This window comes from Pteropus alecto, unplaced genomic scaffold (genome assembly GCF_000325575.1).
Source record: "Pteropus alecto unplaced genomic scaffold, ASM32557v1 scaffold135, whole genome shotgun sequence".
NCBI lineage: Eukaryota > Metazoa > Chordata > Mammalia > Chiroptera > Pteropodidae > Pteropus > Pteropus alecto.
In genome coordinates, this window is record NW_006438076.1 from 495,729 (window position 1) to 508,041 (window position 12,313).

Here is a 12,313-nt window from a genome sequence, read left to right on the forward strand (position 1 = left end):
TTTCATCATTTAGGACACTTCTTTTGTTCAAGAAACAGAAAAGTAAACAGAAAACGTGACTGCTACTGTTGAATCTGCAGCTAGACAGAAGCCTCTAAGATGCTCTTGGCCTTTCTTTCAGGGTCAAATGAGGCTCCTACAGATCCAAACTTAATGCCTGCATTTACAGCAGAAAGAAGGAGGCAGAACAGTTTCAGTAGACCTGTGTTTACATGTGCCATGGCTATACCTGGATGCAAGGAGTCTGGGAAAGTAAATATTTAGTTTAGCCAATAATTAGTAGTGTTACGCTTTATAATAAAGGAAGACAAGTGAGCATAGATTGGAGTTAAGTGACTATAGATCTCTACATAGTACATGACTATAGACTTCTACATAGTACAGTATTTTACCCCATATACTTAAACCTAATGCATTGACACAAAATTAAAAGGTGAAAACATAGCTAATATATATTGTATAGTTCCCAAAGAAGTTTATTAAGCTTTGTTCAGTCTTTGTGAAGAAGTAATGAATTTAGAAACTAGGCTAGGTGTTTTCACACAATTATTGTTGTATTTAATATTATCCCCATTTTTACAAATTTAAGAAACTGAGGCAGAGGTTAAGCAATTTGTTCCAGAGCACAAAATTTTGGTAAATAGGTGGGCCAAGTTTAGATTCTGGTATTTTCTCCATATCAAAATGCAGAAAAATGTTTATAAATAGACACGAATTAGACTTTTATGGAAATAATGATATTTGATAGTAAGGAAACTTAAGTACAAACATGCAAAAGGTGGCAAGTGTTATGTGTCTGTCATATCTATTTAATGGAGGAGCTGGAGCCCTATAGGTCTTCTAGTAGACAACATACTGGGATAATAATAGATAACATTTAGCAAGTGCTAACTACATGTATTTTGCTTGTACTGATCCATTTAATTCTCATAACAACCCTTATGAGCTATTATGTTTAGATGAATAAACTGAAATAGAGAAGCCAAGTTGCAAACCTGATCTAGTATGTAGCCGACCTAGAGTTGAACCCAGGCACTTTTACTCTTGTGGCTACACTGTCAACCATTATACCATATACACTCTCGTAATAACTGATTCGTGTAAGAGAGGACGAGTATTTTTCAGGTTGATTTTTATCTGGTTCTAATCAATCTTGGTAGAATTTCTCCTTGTCTAGTTAAATAAGAGAAGTTAAGCAAAATATGGTATAGAATTTCACCAATAAAACAAATACTTAAAGTATCATTTTGAAAGGCAATATATGGAGACTTTAAGAATCCCGAAATCAAATCTTTCAAACAAAACTGATAATAACCCCTTTTCAGCTCATGATAACTAGTTACATCTTTATAATTTTAAGAACTACCATAGAGTATCGATCCAGAAATTGAAATAATAATGCAGCAAATGAGTATGTTGAAAATAATCCCACACAGTTGGAAATTATACAGCTCAGAACTTCACGATGAATCATACTCTTGGAAGACCATTTCATTTTTTCCCAGAGTCTGTCAACAGAAGGATGTACAATGTGATGTAGTTTTCATGTTTCAGCTTTAACATCTGCTGCATGGCGGCTCAATATATTCCTGTCTAAGGAAACATCTATAAATATTGGTAAAGATTTCCTTTTTACTTTTGTTCCCAGGCTGTTTCTCTCTGTATTCGTTCTTCTGGTCATACTGTACAGTATTTCTGGGTGATCTGGTGGTCAGTTTTCCTAGGATTCGACCTTCTTAGGATTCAACCTAATGCCATAGAATTCTTAGGAGTCTGCCAGGACAAAGAGTTTTTCAAAGCCAGATTCTCTCACCACTGGTGAGATCGGCTCTTTTCTACTCTCGTTTTCCCACTTATCCAAACACTACTAGCTCTTTAACAACAGTATGAACCAGGATTTTAAATGAGCGGTTATTTAACCAATTCTTTTTAATTTTGTCACATTTCATGAATCCTGTGGGAGAATTAAGAGAAAATTTACAAAAAAATTTGAGGGTGGTACTGTGTAAATTTTTAAAAAATAGAGAAGATAATAAATATAAAAGTTGGCAGTAGATATGTCAACACAACTTGATTGACATTTAAGCAGAATAAATTTTTGAGAGGTAAAAATTAATAACTTGCATGCGTAGCTTGGTATCAGACTAAATATTTTAATTGGCTTAGAAACATATGGGAAATTAAAAGCTAAAACTGAAAAAGCAGACTTAGATTTTAGACAAATAAAACACATAACTCTACATACTCATAGCAACAGATTGTTTTATTTTTTGTTTGTGTAATTGGCATTGTCTGTGATTTAGAGTCTTGGAATAATAGAATCATTTGGGAAGGACTGTGGAGTACATTACTGGAATTGAATTGGCAGTGTTCACACACTGATCTGATCTCTGGTTTAGAATCCTCTCTTTGCTGCTTTTTTTTTTCCCCCCTTAGGTGGGACTCTTCCCTGGACACTGTGTTGAGTTAATTAATCAGAAAATTCCCCAGTCAGTGACCAACTCAGTGCCAAAACCAGGTGAGTACACTTTTTCATTAGCGTGGTTATTTTGTCAACTGCTTAAAGATACAGATTTCCTCTTACAGATAAGCACATAGCTTGTTTTGCTCTTCTTTGTATTTATTGACATATTATGCATTCTTAATTTTATGTGGTTTCGATTTTTAATATATTCTTATTTCTCTATTGATTATTTCACAAAAGTTTACATGCATTCAAAATTTTCAACAGTATTAAAAAACTGTTCCATTAAGCTTTGTCATTATTTTTACAGTTATGTAGTAGGAATATAGCTTATTAATCAATAAAATGATAAAAGAAAAATAGCAATTTTAAAGAACTGCCATGGAGCTAGTATGATTAGCTGAAAATTAATAAATGAAGGGAATGTGTATTTTATTGGTGCCTGTGAATATCAAAACTATTTTAAACAGTATTTCTTATTACTTATATAGTATATTTATAGTGTTATAAAAATATGTGGAGTAGTTTACAAATAAGTAAAGTAATGTTACAGTTTCAAGAAAATGGAAATTTTTGTTTCTTTTGAGTGATTTAATTTTTGCAAATTTTGTAGAATATCTAGTCTGGAACTTTTTAATGTGATGGAAAGTTTTCAAAAGAAAATAAAAACAAAAACTAAAAGGTTATAGAGGGGAGAGGAAATAATCAAATTTATTTTTCCTAGTTGTATTACATTCCCTGTGCTCTACCCTGCCATTCTCTATCTCTCCCCCCCCCCGCCCCCACCCCACAATAAAAGAAAAAGAAAAACTTTCTGGGCCTCAATTTATTTGTTTTCCTTAATGTATATTCTTGGTTTAGGATCTCTGTAAGAATTAGGAAAAACAAAGTTTATTCTTATTTAGTACTTTCCCCCCTCTGTCCTCAAAGTATTTGATAAATGAGCAGTTGTTTAACCAATTCATTTTAATTCTGCCATTTTCCATGAATCCTGTGGAAGAATTAAGAGAAAATTTACAAAAAAAATTGAATTTGTTCTTTTGTAGGTTTTTAAAAAATCATAGAGAAGATAATAAATATAAAAGTTGTCCATAGAGATGTCAGCACAGCTAGATTGACATTTCAGCAGTATTTAGGTAAAAGTAAAGGATAATAACTCCTTTCAAAGCTTATTTCTTCATAGAAGGTTAAGAAGTCAGTGCTTGTTCCAGTTTTTTCTCATAGGAATTTAAAAATTTTAGACAGACTACCTTTATTGTTAAGTGGAGAACAATACTTCAAAACAGTGTTCTCTGCAGTTCTACTTAAGTCAGGATTCTTAGTTTTTTATAAGGCATTTTTTGTCCTCAATTAAATCCCCCTTAGTAGAGTAAATTTATTACAAAGACTTCTTCAGTGGGTACTTGGTCAGTAAGTGTCCATTAGTGGTTCTGATGACTCTAGGTTTCTTTCCTTTTTTAATATGGCATCAGTAACTTAAAAAAAGAATCCTGTAACCATGAGGAGACATTGTCCCAAACAGCTACAAATCTACTTTCCCTATTAGAGTTCCCTATTCTGAACATTTCACATCAGTGGAATCTTATAATATGTGGTCTTTTGGGATTGGCTTCTTTCACTTAGCATAATGTTTTTAAGGTTCATTCATGTTTCAGCACTTCATCCTTTTTATGGCTCAATAGTATTCCATTGTGTGGATATAGCATATTTTATTTATCCATCCATTTCAGGTTGTTTCCATTGGCTGTTATGAATAATGCTGCAATGAACATTCGTGTACAAGTTTTTAAGTAGATATGTTTTTATCTCCTAACATATCTAGGAGTAGAATTGCTGGATCATATGGTAATTCTGTTTAACCTTTTGAGGAACTGCCAGAGTGCTTTATAAAGTAGGTGCACCATTTTACAATGCTACCGCGATGTACGAGTTCCAATTGCTCCATGCCTATGTCATTGTTGTTTTGATCATTACCATCTTAGTGGGTATGAAGTGATATATCTTTGTGGTTTTGATTTGCATTTCCCTGGTGGTTAATAATGTCGAGCATTGTTTCATGTGCATATTACCCTTTGTATATCTTTGGAGAAATGTCTATTCAGATTTTTTGCCCATTTTTTAATGGGGTTATTTGTCTTTTTATTGAGTTATAAGTGTTCTTTATATATTCTAGATACAAGTTCTTTATCAGATAATGTGTCTTGCAAATATTTTCTCACATTCTGTAGGTTATCTTTCCCTTTCTTGATGATGTTCATTGAAACATAGAAGTTTGTACTTTTGATGAAGTTCAATTTATTTATTTATTTTTTTGGTCTTGTGTTGTTGGTGTCTTACCTAAGAAGGCTTTGCTTAACTCAAGGTCAAGATTTATTTCTAAATACTCTTCTAAGAAGTTTAAAAGATTATTTCGTCCCCATTAAATTGTCTTCACTCCCTCGTAGAAAATCAATTGACCTTAGACATTTGAATTTATTTCTGGACTTTCAATTCTATTCCATTGACCTATATGTCTGTTCTTAGGCCAGTTCCACCCTGTCTTGATTACTGTTGCTTTGTAGTAAAATTTGCAATCGACAAGTCCTACTTGATTCTTATTCAGGATCGATTTGACTTTTTTGGGTCCCTCGTAATTCCATGTCTCCATGTTTGTTTAGAATCAGTTTCTTCATTTTTACAAAGAAGTCAGCTGAGATTCTGATAGAGATTATATTAAATCTGTATGTCAATTTAGGAAGTGTTACCATTTTATCAGTATTTCTTAAATCTTCTAATTCATGAACATGGGATGTTTTTCCATATATTTAGACTTTATTAATTTTGGTAAACGTTATGTGGTTTTCAGAGTATAAGTTTTGCATTTTCGTTAAATTTATTTTTATTATTTTTTTGATGCTATTATAAATGGAACTTTTTTAAATTTCATTTTTTATTCATTGCAAGTGCATAAAAATACAATTAATTTTTATATATTAATCTTATATCTTGAAATCCTGTTGAAATGTTTATTCTAGTAGTTTTTCTAGTGGATTCCTTTGGATATTCTATATACAAGATCATGTCATCTGTGAATAGAAATATTTTTACTTCTTCCTTTCCAATCTGGATGTTTTTAAAATTTCTTTTTCTTACCCAGTTGCTTTAGAAAGAAAGAATCTCTAATACAGTGTTGAATAGAAGTTTCAAGAATGGGCGTCTTTGTCTTGTCTCTGTACTTAGGAGGAAGCATCCAGTCATTCACCATTAACTAAGATGTTAGCTGTAGGTTTTTGTGGATGCTTTTTATCGGATTGAGGAAGTATCCTTCAATTCTTAGTTTGTTGAGTGATTTTATCATAAAATGATGGTGAATTTTTTCAAATACTTTTTATCAACCTATTGAGATGATCATGAATTTTTGTGGTCACTATTTTGAAGTTATTAAAATTTAATATAAAAATTTATTATGATTTCTTCATTATTTTTATACATTCCCGCTGTATTAGCCTACCTTATTAGTTATTAGTCCTTATATTTGATAATTTGCCTCAGAGATGTACTGTAAACTGTTTTTAAAAATTAGCTTAATATTGATATTAGACTATATCAAATACTTTCTCATGTTTTGAATTGCGATAATCTCTAGAAGCTTTTAAAACTTGAGAAAGTTAATCAATTATTGATATTTCTAGAAAATTGTATCTATTAGTAGACCTGTATGGCATTGTTAATTCTAAATTAGTAATGACATATAATGACAGCACCCCTTCAAAAACTAATATTTTATCTTTTGTGAGCAGCATTGCAAGTTTGGTATAGGGAAATGTACATTCTTAATAAATTTTGTAAAGGATAATGTGAATTCTATCAGCCTCAGGCTTGTTTCACACTTTAAAAATGTCTTTGCCTACAGTATAAACAACTTGAATGTTCTATTTATTTTTAACATTGCCATCTGTCACTGTTAGATGCCAAATCTGAAAGATGCAGCTATAGTTTGAGACTGAAATTTAAAGCTCTCTATATTATTACACAACAAGAGCAATAGGAAAAAAATTCCCTTTGGAGCTCTTCTTAATGCTCTCAATATATTCCATTTATTTATGCATATAAAAATAAAATTAATGAGTTACCATGTCCTGCTTGGAGTTTACTGAGAAGTTGGATCTATTTATTAATTTCTTTCTTCAAGTTTTTAATGTTCTCAGCTATTATCTCTTAAGATACTTATTTTGTGCAATTATCTGTCCCTCCTTTCCTTTACACATTAGTTATATTCTTTGATGCTGTCTCACACATCTTTTCTGTCAAGTTTGGATACTTTCTAGCGACCTATCTTAAAATTCACTGATTTTTCTCTCTGTTTAGGTGTCTTAAGCCTATCTAATAGTTCTTCAATTCTTATATCATTTATTTCATTTCTAGGATTAACGTTGGGTCTTGTTTTTAGTTTCCATGGTGAAATTCTCCATCTTCTGGCATTATCCATCTTTTTTCCTCTAGAAAGAAAGGGGTGAGGGGAGGGAGTGTGGAGGGGAATGATGGGGAGAAAAAGTGAAGAGAGAAGAAAAGCAGACCTTACTCTTAGGCATAAACTTCTAAAAATGAAGGACTAGGGAATTTAGACAAACCTTCCCGCTGAGGAGAGTTAGAAAATGTGGATAGAAATATAAAAATATCTCATTGCAGCATTGGAGAAATAATGAGGCAGTAAACAATTACTGAGTAGGTTAAACAGAAGAAAGACATCCAGAGGTGTGACCCCAGTAGATGGAGACATTATTTTCCTAGGATATCTGCTGATGGAGTAGAGAAATCATGGTGCTAGGGGAACAAAAGTTGGAGTTCAGAGCCCAATAGGGCATAGTTGCTGACAAATGCCCCAAGATTTGAGTTGGAATTTTTGTGGAAATAGACAACTGATTCTCAAATTTATATGGAAATACAAAGACCAAAATACTCAAGGCAAATTTAAAGAACAAAAAAAGTGAGAAACTTCCTATAATAGATATAAAGGTTTATCGTTAAAACGTCACTAATTAAGATACTAATTAAGATATTGATGCAAGGATAGACAGATCAGTGGAACAGAATAGAATCCGGAAACAAATCTGTGTGTTTACAGGTTCTTGATTTACAACAAAGGCGGCATTGCAGAGCATTGTCAAAAGGACACTAATTTCAATAAATGGTGTTAGGTCACCTGGACAAATATATATCTGATCCTTATTTAACCCTATACACAAAATCCATTCCATAAAAATTATATATTTGTATATGAAAGGTAAAACAAAATTTTTGAAAGATAACACAGGAGAATATCCTCATAACCTATTTTCATGATCTTGAGTTAGACATAAAGCAGTAGTCATAATTGAAAAGCTTAACAATTAAAATTAATTAAAGTTTAGAAGAAAGAGAAAGATAATCGCAGTATACCTATGTGACAAAGACCAGGTAACCAAAGTATGTAAAGAATCAAATAAGGAAAGGACAGATAAAGAGATTTTTCTTTTGAGTGAAAACATGAACAACAAATTTCTAAAATGCTCAATAAACAAATTTCTAAAATGACAGGATATTCAACATTATTAGTTTTTAGGGAAATACAAATTAAAATCTTATTGACTTCCCAAAGTACACTCCCCAGAATGGTTAAAATTTAAGGGTAACTATAACAAAATTTGGTAAGGACATAAATCATTGGGGATTTTCATACACTGCTGGTGGGAGCATAATGTTTATCCACACTTAGGTATATATAGATTGGGAATAGGCACCTTATTCCTAATTCCAAAAAAAAAAAAACCGAAACAAAAAAAAAACCCTAGAAAAACACAAAGGTGTATCCACAGTGGAATGAAAATGGAAAAATAATGGCATATTCATTCAGTGGATTGCTCTAAACCAATGAAAATGACGTAGGTTATGGCCATATGCAACAACATAGATGAATCTCACAAAAATAAATGTTGAGTGAAAGAAGCCTGATATGCATGCATACTTACATGTTCAAATTCCATATATACAAAGAAAGAGTTTAAAATCTAGAGTTCAAGTGTGTTCTGTAGTGTTGAAAGTTAGAATAGCAGTTGCTTTTTGAGAGGAGAGGGGGTAGATGATGGGGATGGATAGAAGAGAGGGTTTATAGTGCTGGTAATGTTCTGTTGATACTTATACAGAAACATAATTATACAGAAACGTAATGATGTTGAGCATCTTTTCAAGTGCTTATTGGCCATTTGTATATCTACTATGGAGATATGTCTATTCAAGTTCTTTGTCATTTTTGAATTGGTCACTGCATTTTTTAAATATATCTATCTCATCTAGATGAATATTCTTTGCAGTATTTCCATAAATGTTCGAAATAACATTTCAAAATAGATTTGATACTTTGATACCACAAAGTACTCTGCAACTGTCAAAAATAATAAAGGAGAGGCATATGTGCTAATTTGAGAAATTTTTTCTGTGATGTTGTTGTTAAATGAAAAAGGAAATCACAGAACAGTATAATCCCATTATAAATTCATAGCAGAGGATCTGAAAGGATACATATCTAACTTAAAAGAAGAATGGGATTGTGGAGATAGCAAGAGATATTTCATTTTTTCTCTGTTTTCTTCTGTATTATCCAAGTCTTTTAAAATGCACTACTCTATGTATTACTCTAAACAACATGAAAAAAATAGATTGTGGTCTATCCTTAAGTTCATACTGTCTAAATAGGTAATTTCTAAGGGTCATTCTTAATGCATCCACCCCATGAAATAGATATTTTGTGACACTAGATTTAATGCAGACTTTTAATTCAATTTATATACCTGCGTGAAAAGCAGCACAATTGAAAGGAAGAGAGCACAGGCTCCAACCTTGAGTTTTTAACCCCTATGCCATGTTTTACTGTCTGTGCACATGTCATTTTGGCTTCTCTGACTTTTAATTTCTTTATCTGAAAAGTGAGGTAAGATACTTTTGAAAATTAATGATAGGTATTTGAAGCCTTTGGATTCTTAATAAATGCCAGATATTGACTTATGCTTGTCTACTATGTTACATCATTTAAATTGAGAGTGTCAGAAACTAGATTTCTTTTGTTTATGTAGATACTTAGTTAATACATTATTTGTTAGTATAAGTCTGTGTACCAGTATTTCAACATATACTACCGAAACAAATGAATTATAATAGTTTTCATGGGACTATGGTTGGGGAGGGAGCCTCTTTGGATGGCACTTGAGTTTGCATCATAAATTTTTGTCTTCTTTTTGATGATAGCTGAATTTTTTGGTTAGCAGACATGTGAAGTGACTAGGCCTTCTATATCAAGTAAAACAGGTCCAGGTTTTTACTTATCCTATGAGGAATGTTGTATTGAATATTTTTTTTTCCATTGAATGTATGCTTACTTGTATTCTGGAAGCTAATACTTTAAGAATCAGATATTAAAATCAGTACCATGGGAGACATTGATGTAAGATTCAAAGGAGTATCAAAGTGCTAGAATGCCTAAGGAAGTTTTCTCTCCGAATACATTGCAAGGTGAAGATAATCTATTCTCACTGCATCAGGGAATTGTTAGAAAATTTATAACATGACATATTTGTAAAGTGCTTTAGAGTTTATGAATACTTGTATTTACATTATTTAAATTGGAATTTGAATCTTGATATTGCCCTTTGAGATACTGAGAGTATACCTCACAAGGAATATATTTCTGTCTTCACATCACACCCCTTTTTAAATAGATGGAACTACAGAAACTCAGAGAGGTTAAACAACTTGCTCAAAGTTTCACAACAAGGACTTATTGAATGAAATCTTCTGACATCTAATAGTAATTATAGCCAACACTTATTTAGTCCTACTATGTGCCAGACACTGTACCAAGTACTTGACATAGATTAACTCTTTTGTGGCTGATTAACTCAAAACTCAGAATTCTCCCACTATAGAACATTGACTGGAGATAAAGTTTTTTGTTCTTTTTCTCGGAACAAATATTTATTCAATATCCTTTGCTTTTATTGCAATAGGAATAAATAAAGATGTATTTGGATTTCCATAAAGCCTATATGAACAGAACAGAAATTAAAGGAAAAGATGAGTTAAACAGAGGATGAAGAGAAGTGCTTGTAGAAACCTATTTAATGTGCTGGTTTCAGCCATAGTCTTTCTAATACCTCTCTAATTCAAAAAATAAATCTCAGTTTTTCCTCACTGTATATAAAACATGACTCTAAACTATATTTTATTATGGCATTTTCAGCTGCCTTCCTCTTCCATTCTCTTCTAGTCTTTTTCCCTATGTACCCTGCTGGGCTCTACTTCTCTGTTCTCTGAACACATCGTGTGCTGTCATAGCTTTTGTCTGCTCCTACTGATCCTCCTGTCTGAATGCCTTCCTTCCCAGGTTGACCAGTTGAAATCCCCCTTGTATTTCAAGACTCAGGCCATGATCTACGTTGTCCATGAAAGCTTCCCTGACCCATCTCTTCCTAACCCCATCTCCTGTTATTAGTCAAATCTAATAGCAGCTATTTCACTTGCTCACTAAATTGCAGTCTCCTCACAAGTCACAAGTATGTCTCCTTCATCTTTATCTCCCCAATGGGTGGCATGTACAGTAGATGTACAATGAATGTCTCTTGAAATTATCTTAATAATTACTACTAAAATAGTTTTTAGAATACAACTTTTATTTTGTAATCTCTGACTTCAAAAAACTTCAGTGGTTTCCCTCTGTGACAGAATTATATACAAAATCTTTAGCCTAGAATTTAAAGTGCTCCATAAATACTGGAACTAACTTTGTAACCTGTTTTTCCCATTTTATTATCTATATTCAGCATTCGGTAACATGTTTCCTTATTTTCCTCTTATTATACTTTGGGTTTCTTCTTCCCTTGCCTATGAACTTTCTCCTGCCTGAAATGACTTACTGTGTTCTTCACGTAGGCTTCTTAGGTCATTGCTTCCCAAACTTGAACGTGCATTAAATTTGCCTAAGAGATAGTGTTAAAAACTGTAGATTCGGTAAGTCTAACGTGGGGCCGGTGGTTCTGCATTTCTAATAAACTCCTGGGTAATTCCGTGATACTAGTCCTAACACTATGTTTTGAATAATGAAGGAATACATTTCAGCCTACAGTAGCTATTGTTTGTGTCAATTATTTGGAAATAGTGTATGGCAATGAGTTTTCTTATTTTGAATTTGATACTTCTCTTTTTGTGTCTTTTTTCCTCATCTAGATCATTTGGCTTATGGGCAGATATTCTCATATATACTAATTTACATTCTTTACTGTTTTGGAGCAAAACAGTTGATTGATAATTATAAACATGAACAATTTCTACTGTAGTTATCAAAATTGTTTCTAAAACTCCCATATGCCCTTAGCCAGTGCTAGGAGTAAGCCTCTAATCAGTCTCCTCCTTGCCCTAAGTAAAGCAACGTTCCCATTTTTGGTCATTTCCAGTATTTATTCATCCATTGATCAGAAATGTATTGGATGCATACTAAGTACTAGGGCTAAAGCAATGAACACAACGGACAGAAATATTGTCATTTTGGTGTTTGTATTTAAGTGTGATGAGAGAGAGAGAAAAAGATGAACAAGTGAAATATATAGTATGATAGATGATGTATGGAGAAAAATAAACCCTAGTAGGAGGTTTCAGGGGAGAGGAAGTGCTTGGATGTTGTTGCTCATGTGGGGTTATCATTTTAAAGGTGGTCAGGGATGGGCTCATTAGAAGGTTACTTTTTGAGCAAAGACCAAAGGATATTAAGAGGGGAGATATACACATACCTCCAGAAAGGGAGCTGCAAGTGAGGGATACTGAACTCTATCTCTGTCTTGTTAA

General features: G+C 32.6%; 1 protein-coding gene across 2 annotated transcripts in view; it reads left to right on the forward strand.

The window, feature by feature from the left end:
* ARHGAP32 (Rho GTPase activating protein 32) overlaps positions 1-12,313 on the forward strand; it is a 173,907-nt gene that overhangs the window by 98,256 nt on the left and 63,338 nt on the right. For both annotated transcript variants that reach the window (XM_006915185.3, XM_015592038.2), the window contains exon 9: positions 2,437-2,518. In XM_006915185.3, the coding sequence (XP_006915247.2) occupies positions 2,437-2,518 (82 nt within the window). The remainder of the gene's footprint in view (positions 1-2,436; positions 2,519-12,313) is intronic.